The sequence below is a fragment of the Corvus cornix genome, chromosome 6, assembly GCF_000738735.6.
Source record: "Corvus cornix cornix isolate S_Up_H32 chromosome 6, ASM73873v5, whole genome shotgun sequence".
Classification (NCBI taxonomy): domain Eukaryota; kingdom Metazoa; phylum Chordata; class Aves; order Passeriformes; family Corvidae; genus Corvus; species Corvus cornix.
In genome coordinates this window covers 121,306-136,502 of record NC_046336.1, presented here as the reverse complement: position 1 = coordinate 136,502, position 15,197 = coordinate 121,306, and the positions used below count along the sequence as shown (strand labels likewise).

The window sequence follows — 15,197 nt, the reverse complement described above, 5'->3', positions numbered from 1 at the left end:
CAGCACTGCCATAATAAAGAGAAAAATGGAGGTAAGCATTAAAAAAATCAGTAAGGCAATTATTACCTTCCTGAAGAAAAGAGAGTAAAGACAGAACTGAAATATTTGCATGCTCTTAAAACAGTATGTAAGAGGAAGCAAAACAGTACACGCTAATGTGATGGAGAGAGAAAGAAGAGAAAAAACAAGACCAAGAGTGACTACAGTATCTTTTTTGCTTCTCAGTCTTTTAATCGATTTGCATCAGTCCCCAAATCCATTTGTAAGAAAGTAGTTTTACTTTGTATCAATAAAGATTCCAATCTTGTTCTTTCTCAGTATAAATAATATGCCAGCCAAACCCAGCTCAGCCTCAGCTAATGCTTGCTAGCAGGTAGCATGCATTTTAATTATTTTTGTGTTCATGTATTTCTCAAGTACTACCTAAAAACAAACTAGCAAGTGTACTAAAAAAGTGAAGAGTAATTTATTACAGAAACTGAAGTAGAAATAAAAACCTTTTCACTTGAAGTAAGGATATTCTCATTCCTACTACCATTAAGCTGAGCATTTTCAAAAGGTATTTTTATTTCTTCTGTCTTCATACATACAGTTTTTTCTTTGTTCAGTGCAATCTCTTGCCTACACCTAAATCACAAGAAAGAAAAAGTAAACTCAACTATATTTTAAAAAGCATTTCATAACGAAGTATTAGCGTGTTAGGAATCTTTACCGTACACTACTTGGTAGATAGACACTAACCAAACATGCACAGAATTTTAGGGAATAGCTAATATACCAAAAGTGTGTTCTGAGATCATGTTTTTCACTATTTTCCCCCAACAACACTTATCAGCTGTAGGGAAAACAGTCCCAACTAAATACCGCCTCAGTAGGGAAAATACATACATTGCTTGTTCTAATTCACTAATGTATACTTCTCCAGCCGCTTTCTCATGATACACAGATGCCTGACTCAGTTTTAAATCTGAGCATATCAGGGCAATTCTAAAAATAAAAAGAAAAAATGTTTAAAAAACAATCCAGATCATTCATATGTTCCTTCATATAAGCACATTATATATAAATAGCACATATTCCACATTTGTCAATCCTGCCTTCTCATGTCTTGATTAACACTGGCAATAACAAAGATTGTAAATAAAAACAGGGGAAATTACCCATTGACAGTGGTCACAGAATAATACAATAGTTTGGGCTGGAAGGAACTTCTAAAGATATCTAAAGGTATGGGCAAGGGCATCTTTTACAAGACCAGGTTGCTCCAAACTCCATCCAATCTGACCTTGAACACTTCCAGGGATGGGACATCCACCAGTAGCCCCAGTCTTGTCCATCAAACCTGTATCTCTCCAACTTAATGGCAAAAATTATGTACTAAAAGTATGAAAATATTTATATGGTCTCACTATAGCATGCAACAACCACCCCCCTGTCCCCCGGTGTGTATGTGCTAACCTATTTTTTTGTCCTGAGTAAAGAATAATATATTCCTATACATCTATCTAATCATATATAGACATCAGGTCATAGATATAAATAAAATACCATGAAATAAACACAAATCTTGAGGAATCAACAAAAAAGATTTGTCTGGCAAATCTTGGCTGAAAATAATTTCCTATCAGAAAGTCCCTTTCAGTCTTGTAAGAAAGCAACTCAGTAATCAATTGGTAGAGAAGCACATATATTTGTATACACAAATATCTATTCTGCTCGGTGGAATCAGCTTAGGCATTTTAAAGCTTCATTATGTGGTATTTCACAAACAGAAAACAAGACAAAAAATTGCTTATTACTGTTACTTATTAAGCAAATATTATTTAATACCTATCAAAAAAGCATGATAAAATGCTTTAACTAAAACATCAAGAATTTTCCACTGCATGCATATTAAATATTTTTAAATCAAAACTTTTAGGGGTAAATCTCTCTAAAAATGCACTTATTAGGGCAACTTCTTTGTGCCCTTAAGGTGAAGAATATATTTTTGGTGCAAGTAGTGAGTCTGCCTTTTGAATACTTAATAGATAAGACTTTCATAGAAACTTTTTGTGACTTTGCTTTTGTCAGTTAGATGACAATAAGGCATTTCAAAAATTTTTCACCTGAAAGTGGCCTGGCTTCATAATCTTGTATGCTTTCCACGTGGAGATCACATTAAGTAACAAATAAACTTAGTGGCTTTAATTCCACAAACCTATTTGTTAAAATTCTATTAAAATGCATAAAAAATAAATGAAAATAAATAAAAAACTACTACAAATATAAAACAGTAAGTCAAAAAAAGTCTTGTTACTTCGTGAAATACTAATGGATGGTCCGCTCCATTCAGTTTCTCTTTTATTTAAAATAAATAAAGGATACAAACCGGAGGTGATAGAGATCAGACAGACTTCTACATTCCAGAACTTCACTAGCAATAACTTCAGCTAGCTGAAAGATTGGAAGAATCAAGTGGGGGCAAAAAATTTTCTGCAGTTCTTTAGACAAAAGGTCCATAAAATACAAAGTGCAAGTCTGAAAAGAATTTTTTTAAAATTCAGTCAGTATAAACATAGTTTTGTAGAAAATAAATTTTAAATTAATGATTACATCTTCAGTTCCAAAATAAACCTCAAAGAAGACACAAAGAAACTTTCTAGCTGAAAGAGCAGCAAGACACACAGAAAGCTGGTAAATGTCTTCTCTAAGTTAAGTTCATTTCAGCCTGCAAAGTACAGGCTAACACCTCTTGAAGTATTAATGAATACTACAATACAAAAGTATTTGGGATAGCTGTCTGAACACATACAGAGAGAAAAACTAAAATACAACCATTTAGTGATTTTCTCCTGAATAGTAAATACTTTATAATTTTGAGAAGTATACTTACAGGTTTTGGGAAATTATCCCAATTAATACCGTAAATATTTGTTTTCTGTTTAAAAGTATCTCTGATTTCATTGGGACAGTCATACTGGGCCCATTCTTCCACATTTGCTGGTAAGGTATCAACTGATTCTTTCCCTTTAGGCTTCTCCTTTGCAACAGAAACCTCAACCTATAATAAAAATAAGGACATTTAGGAGATCAAATTAACAATTCTATTGGTATTAAATATTCAGCTAAAAAAATGAACACAATTGCTTAATATCCTTTGAAGTTTTGTCAGATTTGGGGTGTTTTTTGGATCTCTAGACCGTGGGTTTTACAAAACAGCAGTATCTTTACAAAGGCAACAAATGAAGAAGTATTTGTAAATTCATGATCTGTCAAGACTGTGTGATCAAGAGTGAAAGTATGATACATAGATTCACAAGAGAAATTCTTCCCAGGTTCTGAGGGTTGGTACAGGAAAGCATCTGAACTATTTACCAAATGAGCCCAGGGAAACATCTCTTAGAAAGAGAGGTTTGTTTTAATTCCACAGAAAAGTGGGTCTTACTTGTTTCTTTTTGTCTTTGTCTTTTTTAGAAGTTTTTGACTGCAGTTTCTGAGGATTTGTAAGTTGTGAAGTCTTTAATGTTTTTGTAATAGTCCCTGATGCTGACAATGACACCTAGACAATCAAATAGTTACAGTTAATTATTTTCAATTTGCAATAATAATAATAATGTCAGTTTCTACTAATAGTTATTTTCCACTGCAAGTCACTATCTACAGCTATTAACAATTATCACGTATCATATTCTGCTTGCACAGTAGTTTTCTTCAGAAAATAACCATTTTAGAGACTCCTGGATGCTTGCATTATTTGTACGAGCATTTCGGACAATCATGACAATGCGATTAAGCAGCAGAACTGTCAAAAGACAAGATAATCTCTGCGATAAATGCTACTGCTACCTTTTTTTAACCTATATGGTTGCAAATGCAATTCTTTTCTTTTCAAACCACTAGTCTAACTAGCTTAATTTTCTTCAAGGGATGAATTTTATAAGGAAATAATCTGCAAGATGGCAAAGAGTCACTCTGTCCTCTTTCTGGGTTAGTCTTTTACAATGCTACTAATGAATATTATATAAATTTCCAAATATTTAAATATACAAAAGAATTAATTGAAATTTTCTCTGTACAAGCAAAAGCATAGATTCTGATCTTACCTAAAATTTAAAAAAAACAAAACCAAAAACCAAACAACAACCAAAAACAAAAACAAACAAAAAAAACCCAACCAACCAACAACAAAACCCCAAAAACAAAAACCACATTAATTTCATTAATTTGAGGAGATTAATATATTCTACTGGAGGAATCAAGAGTAGAATACAAAATATCAATCAAAAAATAATGCTGGATATTCACAACAAATGAAAATTCCAAATTAAAGGTAAAAAATGTTTTAAAAAGTCAGAGGCAGCTGACTTTTTCAGAGAATGTTTTGATATCTTCTACTGAGTTATTTATGGAGTCCTAACACTAAAGAGGATGTCTGCAGTCAGGTCTGCTTTCCATTCTACACCAAAACAAGGTGTCCTGTACTCCTTCAATACCACATGGTTATTCTTTTTCTCACAATACTGTTCAGCTGCAAATATGATTCTTAGAATTACTGTCATTATCCTACAACTGGCACTGTAGGATACTCTTTAAATTTTAGTTTTAATATCTTATTCAAACAGTAGTACTCAAGGTAGTTTTCTTCTTAGTACGACACTCAGTCAAGGGTTGGATATTAAAAGTTATGCTTGTGTAAATCCAAAAATTGTCAATATTCAATTTTTATTTTGCAAATTCCTGTCTCACATCACATGTTAAACTGATTTCACAATGAATTCTTGGTCATAATTAGCACGATTAATTGGTAATAAATTGCAGGCTTTTACATCTAACTGGAATAAAATTAAACACAAGCTATAGCTTACCGATCTAGTTGGTACGTCCCAGTTGAGACTGTTCGTATAATGATTTGTTGCATTACTATTATCAAGTACAGATTTAGTCCTTTCAAATACTTACTTTACTTAACATGTAATTGTTTTCCTATGATCATTGCTGTGATTCTGAATAGCCATTTCAATTGGGCATATCTATGAGAAGTCAATTTGATTCATTTGAAATGTTCTATGAAAAAGTAATCTGAGAAATTAATCATTGAACACTGCCAGCCTATACAATTCCCGTAAGTCAAATGACAGCCCTTTTGATTCAATTTCATGAAGCTCAATCTGAAATCACCATCCTTCAGAACTGCTAAAAATGTCTTCAGTATGTATTCTGCCAATACTGAGATTCCTCAACAAATCAAAAATACAAAATTTGAGAACCTATTGTACAAAACATATGAATGGGCTCCAGAGAAACAATGGCCCACTGCTTTTATCCTTAGTGTCTCTTCTCCATTTTCCTAAGCAAAACAATTTTCTTGTTGAATCCTTAAACCTGAGAAAATATAGTAACTGCACCATAAACCAGAAAACTCTAAGGACAAAGTTAAACACCAAATGAATAGCTGGTACCATAATTACACAAGAAGATGTGAAATATACTGGACATATTATAATAACACAACACAACATATAATTTCATATGATCTCACCTGCCAGATACGGATGATACAGGCATATGCCATCAAACAGTGCTGCTGATGAAAAGAAGAACTATGACCAGAAAATAAAGCCATTAATGTCTGCGCTCTAAACAAAGCTTCCAGTTGTTTAATATTACTCAAATCTTCCAAATTAATTTGGGGCATGGTACCATTTGCTCCACTGTCCATCTCAGCATTTTCTGTAGGCAACGATTTTGTTGTAGCATTTTTTTCTGTTAAAAAAAAAGGGAACACATGCTCACAGTGACAGCATTGTAAAAATGTATTTAAAAGTTAAAATTTCTGAATTGAAAATAAAAATATTTAGGGGGAAAAAAGAATAATGGAAATCTATCTACTGAAGATGTTAAAATGATGCAATATTACCTGTACCATGTTTTTAATCAATAATGTAACAGTTCTGTATAATAAATGATGTAAGCCTGACAGAGAAGTGAAATCCATGAAAGGCTGGACCAGATAATCTTTTGAGATTCCTTCCAACCTGGGCTATTTTATATTTGAATCTAATTTTCCTTATTATATTATTTGAGTTTCTATCAAGAGCTTTGCAAAAATTTTCTTGAAACTTAAGTGGTGTAAGAAGGACAGTAATCATAAGCAACCAGGTGAAACTGGGTGGGAGGATCATTACAGAACTAAAACTTAAATCACCACAGGACTGTGAAACAACCCAACAAAACCACTAACAGAAAAGTATGAACAGAATATTGCTACTGTTACTGATCAACTGTGTGACAGTAGAGACACTGAACATTTATCTTGCTCAATGAAAACACCAGAAGTACTTGCCTGATCCTTGTCATCTATCCACACAAAAAAGAACAGCAGAGCAGATGCTCATTAATGCCACACAGTAGAGTATGGTTCCAGAAATCAGATACTTTTTTTCCCAAATGAATATTGGGGTATCCTATCAGAGCACTGAGGTCATACCAGTACAAGTGGATATTTGTGTTAAAGAACCAAAGAATTTTTACAGTTACACAAGTAGTTGAAAGCATACATCCCTTTTAAAGTCATTTTTGAAAAATAAAGCCAAGGAAAGGGCAATGGACTTAGGTACCCACATCTTGGCACATAAACTATTTCCTTCAGTTTCATCTGTCCCTCCTTGAGAACTCACTTGAAACAAACTATCCAGCACTGCTTTCTGGCAGCATCTCACAATTTAGGAATCCCTATGTCAGAGGGGAGCAGTATCTTACTATACCAAAAGACTGAGGGTAAGTCTCCATAGCATAACACAGAATTCACAGATAAACTGAAGTTGTATTGAACAAATGACAGTAAATGCACGAGAAAATACAGACAAACTTGTGCCATTCTTTTTGATAACTAAGCTGTAAATTTAAAATCTCCCTTGTGTTTCCTGCTGAGAAATTCCTCTGAAGGAGATACTCATATTACATACCTTCCTCTTGTGAGGACTGCATAGGGAATTTCATACATAGCAGGAGATCTACTGCCCACTCCAGAGGTTTAATAGCATCAGTGAGGGGAAACTGATTACAATATAAGCATTCAGCAAATTCCATCAGGTAATCAACTCTCTGCCATTCATCTTCTCGTTTCTATAAAAGTAATAAAGGAGGAGGTAATCTGTGTTTGTTTATGTAAGCCATCAAAATTATATTCTAAAGTTTCATGTCATCTTAACCGAAGCAAAAAATAATTTGACACCAAGCAGTTTTATTGGTATCACATAATCAGAATTATGATAAACAGAATGTAACAGAAAACTCCACCACCAGTTAAATCTTCATTTTATTAAAACCGCTTGCTACTCTTAGACATTTTTCTTTGGCTGGATTCAACTAAAATTTTACTGGATATAAAGATTCAACCATACAGTTTTCCTACTGAAGAGGAATCTCAAAGTTATAAAAAGTAATGGTCAAGTATATGGCCTCCCTACCCATTCAGGAACTTGCAGTCCTATGAGTCACTTGAGAAACATGATTCTATCAGCATGGGAACAAACAGGAAGAAGTGACAAACCTGTAAAGCAATGATCGCATTTTGAAAACAGCTTAACTGTCCAGCAATGCTTCTGGAGACTGTTACCAAGTGATGCCACATATGTGACAAATAATCTTCACTTTCATGACTAATTTTCTGGATGGCCATCATAAAATTGCATCCCGATCCTGCCCTCAGTGTAGCCATAAGTTTGAAAATCAGGCTAGAAAAAGATCAAACAAATTACCTGCATCTGTACCTGTAAAATAACTTTGTGAATAAGACACACATACTAGTTCGCACCAGTATAGTACAAAGATGCAAAGCTTATAAACTGGCATAAAAGGGCATAAAACCTTCAACTCAGATAAGATTATGTAAACAATATCCTAGATAATTTAGTTTCCATTTAATGAAAATGGGTTTGCAGTTTGGAAAACTAAAGTTTCTGCCATATAGCCACATTTCATACATCTATTTGCTTGGGAAGTAAGATACTACTTGTATTCAAGCTGTTTAAAAATTAAATTTACAAATATTATTAACAGATTAATGATAGCAAACACTGCCTATGTATGTCTTTTTCATGGAAAAGACACAACAGTGTTTTGTGTTGTAAGGACAGGCTGCTAAAAAGTAATCATAATACTTTCCAATGCAAAAATGAAAAAATACTCATGAGTTTTATACTTCTCAAGAACCAAAATGCTGATTTTAATAAAAATAAATCAACCAACTTACAGTTTGTGTCTTGTCTGAGGCAAAACTTGAATAGCTTCATCCAGGAGTTTTAGTGCTGTCTCCCAGTCAGCTTTATCAGCACAGATGTGGAATAATAGACCAAATAATGAGGTTCTTAATGTGAGATCTTCCTCAGCACCTTTGAAGTATATTCAAATGATTTATTATCATACTGCAGAATTAGAATAGTGATTACAAAATACTAGTGTTTCTTTTATTACTAGATCAACAGAAGGAAGAACATGCCTGGGAGAAAGCATCCAACTGATAACCCAATATTTTGAAAATCCTTTGTAATCCATTGATGCAAAGGACATGTATCTTTCTTTTCCTAAAAAAAAGACAAAAAAAGAAGAGAGAAGAAAAAGCGTTTTATCTTTCAGTTAACATATATTTTTAAGTATTTTGAACTTTTGTTTCATCTGTGAACCAATCCATATCATTAATATGAATAGCAGCTTGACCAGAAGAAAGGCACAGGCATTTCTCCAGACTGAGTTCTATAATACAAACCCAATACAAAAATAAGCAGACTTAGTAATACTCAATCGCTTACACTCATTAAATAACATGAAATCCTGAAGTTCTCTCACAGAGTCACAGAGCAGCTGAGTTTGGCAGAGACTCTACAGAGCTCTCTGCCTACACCCGTGCCTAAAGCAGGCTCCACTCTTTACCTGTGAAAATTTGACTATCGCAATTCTCACCCAAAGGTCAGAGACTTGCCAACTGTTTCCCTCTCCTCTACAGCAGTTTTGCGTCTTCAAAGATAAATTCACTATCTTGTTTCTCAAATGGATCCATATATGTGTCCCGTTCCACTGTAAAAAGGGGAGTAGGTTTTTTTTTTGCTAGACTTCTCAGGCAAAAATAAAGCTCAAACGCGGCAATATCATATCTGAGAACCGTTTACTGATAGAAAAGGGTAAGTGTTCTTACCGAAGGGGGATAGAAAAGAGAGCAGAGAGGGGAAAGAGAGAAAAACAGAAGGAAAGAGAAGATAGGGACAGCGTTACTACAGAAACCCCGGGCGCTTTTTCGGCGTCAGCTCAGCAGACGCAGCGTGCGTGCCGCGAACCGCGGGGCGGCTGCGCGGCTGCCGTGGCGGGCTGGGCGCGATTTGCGAACAGCCGCAGGCTGCGCGTCCCTTCCGTCCGCAGGGAACCGGCTGCTGCGGCTCCGGGCGCGCTCCTGGAGCAGCTGCAGACTCTCGGGTTCGGAGCACGGCGGCGGCGACTGCAAATTGGGTGCCGCAGGCTCGTCCTACAGCAGGTTGGTGCGGCGGGCAGCGCAGGAAACACAGCGGCGGCGGCGGCCGCGGCCGGCAAACGCGGCGGAGGCGGCCGCTCCATCGGGGAGGCAGCGGAACACCAAGTCGTCGCGGTGATGAGCTGGTTCGCGGGAACCGTGAAGCAGGGCAAAGCAAGTACGGGCAGGGGAGCTGGAGCACAGGGGGGAAAAAAAGCGAAAGGGGAAGGGGGGCCGAGCTGACCCTACAGGCGAGCCCCCACTCCCTCCAAAATACCCCAAAGCAAATGGGTCCCTTTGTGCCGCGGCTACCTGCTTTTGTGTGCTAAGGCTCCTCCCACAGCCCGACTCCGCGGGCATTTTTTTCGCGAGCATCTGGGCATTTGCCCCACCCGCCAGTGGTGGGGGCTCTTGCTCACAGACTGATCGGGGATGCTTTCTCTGCCCTGACTGGCTGCCAGAGGAAGCCGCCCCGGGGACAGGGCTGCCAGCGCATGTATAGCCCCTATAAGAGTATCACAGATGTCGAGGCATAAATAAAAATCAGATTGGTCCCACTCAATATGACACACTAACTATTGAATACATGTAGGATGATGCCAATAAGCTAACTGAGCTATAAGCCACAACTTTTGGGTAAGTATTACGTTACCATCATCAAAGTTTTATCAGATTTGGTCTAATCAGCATTTACTTCCATGAAGGCACAAAGTCTGTCTAATTTAGTGGCCTTCTACAATGGAGTGGCTGCATCAATGGACAAGAACTATGGATGTCATCCACTTGGATTTCTCTGAGGCCTTTGATATCGTGGCCAGTAACTTTGTTGCTACCATATTGGACAGATAGAACTTTGATGGATGGACTGTTAGGTGGATAAAGAAGATGGATGGACTGTTGGATAAGAGTTACAGTCACTGGTTCAATGTCCAAATGGCTCAATATCAAGTAGAAACCAGTAACAAGTGGTGTACCTCAAGGGGTACCGATACCGGGGAGACTGGAACCAGTATTATTCAGTGTCTTCATTGCTGACATAGTCAAGGGGATTGAGTGCACTCCCAGCAAATCTGCTGATGACACCGAAGTGAGTGGTGTGGTTGATTGATGAGAAGGAAGGGATGTCACCCAGAGGGACCTTGACAGGCTTGAGGAGGGGGCCCAAGGCAATCTTGAGAAGTTTAACAAGATCAAGTGCAAGGTCCTCCACTTGTGTCAGGGCAAACCCCAGTATCAGTGCAGCCTTGGGGATGAAATGAGAGCAGTCCTGTGGTGAAGGATTTGGGAGTACTGGTAGATGAGAATCTGGACATCTGCTGTTATATCCTTCTCCAGATGTGACTGCATTTAAAAATTGCCTAATTATCCTGGTCAAGGATCACTGGAAACCAGTTCCTGCTTCTTACAATGGTTACTACAGTGTATATCTATTTTAAAAACTCAGTAACTCCAGAAATAATAAAATATAGAGCACTCTGTTAACAGGAATTATTTTTTCTAACTACTATCAGAAGTTACTCACTTCTAATTCATAAGAATTACCAACATTTTCAGACATAAAAACACCTATGCTACCTAGAGCTGTAAATTTTCATTATCTACATTAAAGTTCTGCTTTTTAATACCATTTATTAAGGATTCACTCTGAAATTATGCTGTGGTGGAGGGTTAACTCTATACACATAACGAAGTATTCCTTTTTATTGGTTTTAAACATATCTCTACAAGCAACAAACTTTAGGACTGTGTCTATGGGCAATTACTGTTACGTATCTAAACACTGTCAAAGTTCCATTAAACTTAAAATTATCACTGTGCTTCCAAGTACACATTGTACTCGTCAGTTCCTACACACCCAGAATAAGCAGACCAGTCACCATCTCTGATTATTTGTGATTTATACATGGCTTGACGAGAAATCAAAATAAAGCTTTTTATTCTTGTACTATCCTGCTTGATGATCTGAGATGCAGACTCCTATTTGTACCACTAAGTTTGGTTGCAAAAGTCATCAACAATCCCTTCAAGTGCTCATTCAAGTGCCCATGGAAATGTACAGGAAAACTCACAGCAGCTTCATTGACATGCAAATCAAATCTAGAAAAAGGAAATGGATCAGCTCCATGGAGTTTTGAAGTAAGAAAAGTTGTAAATGTGCATTCAAGTTTCAGTGTGCAGAAGAAATTCCACATAGTGAGATGTGTTATATGACACATATCACCTGCATACGGTTTCAAGGGGATGACTTATTTGGATTACATGTGCTGTTCATAATAAGTATTTAATTTTATCACAAACTCCCAACACAGTCTATATTTTAACTCCTTCCTACTGCCAAAGTCCTAAACCATCTGTTAAAAACCTGAAGATATAAAAAGTAAAACTTTCCTTTTGCAGGTAGAAGAAATTTGAGTCTGCAGGTGGGAGAAAACTTAACTTAGTAACATTTTTTTTCGTGAGTTAGTGTTTTAGGATCTACTATCATATTCTCCAGATCCATTAACATACTTGCCAGAAGTGGCTTTTTTTCTGGGTTTTGAATATTTTCTAAACATTCTTTTTTGTAAGCTTCATGAAGTGAAACACTAAAGTGAAAGTCAGACAGCAAATTACTTTGCAGAAAACTGTTGTGAGTTTGACAATTGCCTAAAACCATAAGAATCACCAAATGGAATAAAAGAGTATGTGACTGCAGGTGAGAAACCATAAATGTGTTTATGACAAGTCACTTTTGCCTCTTAGGAGAGGTGTCTTGAAGTTTCTTTACCATCAGCACCAATCACTAAAAACAAGCATTACCTATTAGAAATTCTTACCTGTTTGTTTTTAGATTCTGCTTTAATTATATTCTTAAGAATTATTTCAGTAGGTTCTTTAAGCTGTTCTCTGTCAAGTGGTGAGCCTAGCAAAGGTAAACATGCATTCCAAAAGTGCCTAGCTGCAAACATTACAAGGGAATAATTTCCAGCTTCACCGGCATACCTGAAGAAAGGGAAGTAGAACTTAATACGGAAAAACAACCACACTTTAGCTTTAATAAAGAATTTTACTTCTATGAACTTTTGGGTTTAGCTGATCTGTGGATCACCATATGTAACTTCAGCAATGAGGACTTAGCATGAGAGCTTCACAGAAAAGCTGTTTTCCTTTTTTATATACCAAATAACTTCACACACTCAGCAGAACTAGGAATAAATAAGTAGCATATTAATGATTTTACTGTATTTTTGCATAATCTTAGCTCAGGAGCATTCATTAAAACAATAGCAGAAACCTCCTCAAGATGTTCTCCTTGGAATAATATACTTCTTTTGGCTTCCTATTATGTTGATTTCTCATTCCAAAAAACATTAAAAAATAGAACATAGTAATTAATACCATACTATGTATTTTGCATAGTACAGTACCGCTGTAACACAAGAATATGCCCCAAATGCCTCTAGCTGCATTCAAATTGCATTGAGCGTATTTCATGCAAATGATACTTTGAATGAATAACATTTAATAATCCTCCAGATTGTGATACAACACAGTACTCATCTGAGTGAGAAAGAGCTTGGAATTTTAGTAAAAAATCCTGGAGTGGTGCAAGGTAATCACCAGTTGAATAGCGTTACTGTTTTAAAAAAACCAGTTTTTTGAATCTAGCAGTCTGATCACCCTCTAGACAGCACTCTTTAGATCACATTTAGACTGTTGCATCCAGTTCTAGGCCACCCAATACATGCCAGACATGGACAGATCACAAGGAGCTCAGTGAAGGGCCACCAAGATGATCCAGGGACTGGGCTGCACTTGCCTTGAGATGAGGGCTAGTTGAAGAGGTGGCTTTGGGAGACCTAACAAGGAGAAGTTTCTCATTAACCTAACAAAGTTACTGAGAAGCAACAGTCTGGCTCTTCAAAGTGAATGGCGGGACAAGCAAAAGCTTTAATAAGTTGGAATAAGAAAGGTTCACAAATGTCCCCCATGGGTACAGCTGCGCAGTGCAGCAGGTTACTCACAGAGGCTGAGTGTCTCCATTCCTTGAGGTTTTCACAGTCAGACTGGATGAAGCCCTGGGCTGGCCCTGCTTTAAGCAGGAGTCTGAACTAGATCCCTTCTGAGGATGGGATGATCCTATGAGACTACAAGGTCAGCTATGTGGAAAGTAGTTGAGAAATTGACTGAAGTGCAGAAATCTGTCAAATTCTTTGTTAAACATTTCAACTCACAACTATGTTGATGTTTATCAGTCTTGGGAGAAAATACGATGATCCTCAAAACCGTAATCGAATTTTAGATCTGTTTTATATTAGTTTTCTTTCAACATAAAACATACCTGGCACTCTGAACGAAGGTTTTTGATGCTGCTACACGCAGATGTTTTCTTCCAGACAAATTTTCCATTATGCTCTTTCCTTGTATACAGGCTATAGTGCTTAACATTTCTTGGCTCACCCTGGTACCAAGCCTGCATAAAGGCAAATACTTCAAGAAGTGCTAAGTCTTACAGGCTAAGACCATACCAATTCCTATTAATGATGTACTCAAGTTGCTACTATATAAATGTCCCTTGCTCTGGAAGTTAAAAATCTTTCTATTGAGTTTTCTTATAAAATTAGCAAACATTTCAAAACCTAAATATTTTGTTTAAAGGTAGACTAAAATATCTTTTTCACACTTCTAATGAAAATAACTGTGAAGTCAGATTTTAAAAAACTATTACATATATTTAGCAAGGAAAGAAAATAGATTTGTCATTTTCTCCCTATTTTTCACTATTGTACATCAAAAAAAAAAATTGGTTCAAAGTCGAAATTACACACCAAACAATTAAAAATGGAAATCGGGAAAATTAGACAATTTTTGGTACTTTCTTTTGGGATTTGTCGTGCTTGTGTCTGGTAAAGTATGCTCAGGGTTCTGGAAAAATTGATATGGATCCTATTCTACTACATGTAGAAGGAAACAATGTAGATTTCAGTCCCAGAGTTAATCAGTTAAAAATTAATACACAAATAAGTTGATACCATTGGTTAATACTATTTATTAATAGCAGTTTAGTAAGAAAAGAATAAATACAATTTGCTGGAGCTTTTAGTGTCTTCGTTACAAAGTGCCACCATTGCAGCTGGCTTGTTCCTACTCTGCGGTGAGAACTGCCATGCAGTCACGATTTGTGTCCACAAGAGGGTACCACTGTCCACAGTATACGTTAACAAGTTTAAATTTAAGTATTTAACCTCCTTGTCCCCAGCTTGTGCTTTACCATGGAAAGACTGTCTTCCATTCTCTGGAAACAGCATTGACAATTCATTTTATCTTTCAAACATTTTATCTTTCATTAGTTTGCAGATTGCTAGATGTGCAGCAAGTATTCCCTGAATTTCTGTGAAGTTCTGAAACTATCTATTTAATATTAAGATAACTTACTTGGTTTTACATGTGTTTAAACCCATGTAGAAAGCAACTACAAGTTTCAGGGAACACAATACTGTTTTTGTAAGTTCAATTATTTTGCAGAGGAAAAAAATGAACAATATATTGTATCTGAAATTTTTCACATGTTTATTTCAAGCTACATTGATGTACAAGCTGCTGACTCGCTTAGATAGCAGGCTTCATCCATCTTTTTGAACGGGATCCAGAGGCACAATCTGGATCTCCCACTGCCTTTTACTTTCATTTACATGTCTAACTGCACAATTTATTTCTAAAAAAGATTCTTTCG

The 15,197-nt window shown here is 36.4% G+C and overlaps 1 protein-coding gene across 1 annotated transcript in view; it reads right to left on the bottom strand.

The window, feature by feature from the left end:
• The window catches only part of CFAP46 (cilia and flagella associated protein 46), a 72,576-nt gene that overhangs the window by 27,856 nt on the left and 29,523 nt on the right, over positions 1–15,197 (bottom strand). Inside the window, exons 23-34 of the mRNA XM_039554394.1 lie at positions 13,806–13,937; positions 12,301–12,466; positions 8,483–8,567; positions 8,237–8,375; positions 7,535–7,718; positions 6,948–7,107; positions 5,522–5,745; positions 3,428–3,541; positions 2,876–3,043; positions 2,372–2,520; positions 889–987; positions 498–627 (exon numbers count right to left, since the gene is read on the bottom strand). Of these exons, the coding sequence (XP_039410328.1) occupies positions 498–627; positions 889–987; positions 2,372–2,520; positions 2,876–3,043; positions 3,428–3,541; positions 5,522–5,745; positions 6,948–7,107; positions 7,535–7,718; positions 8,237–8,375; positions 8,483–8,567; positions 12,301–12,466; positions 13,806–13,937 (1,750 nt within the window). The remainder of the gene's footprint in view (positions 1–497; positions 628–888; positions 988–2,371; positions 2,521–2,875; positions 3,044–3,427; positions 3,542–5,521; positions 5,746–6,947; positions 7,108–7,534; positions 7,719–8,236; positions 8,376–8,482; positions 8,568–12,300; positions 12,467–13,805; positions 13,938–15,197) is intronic.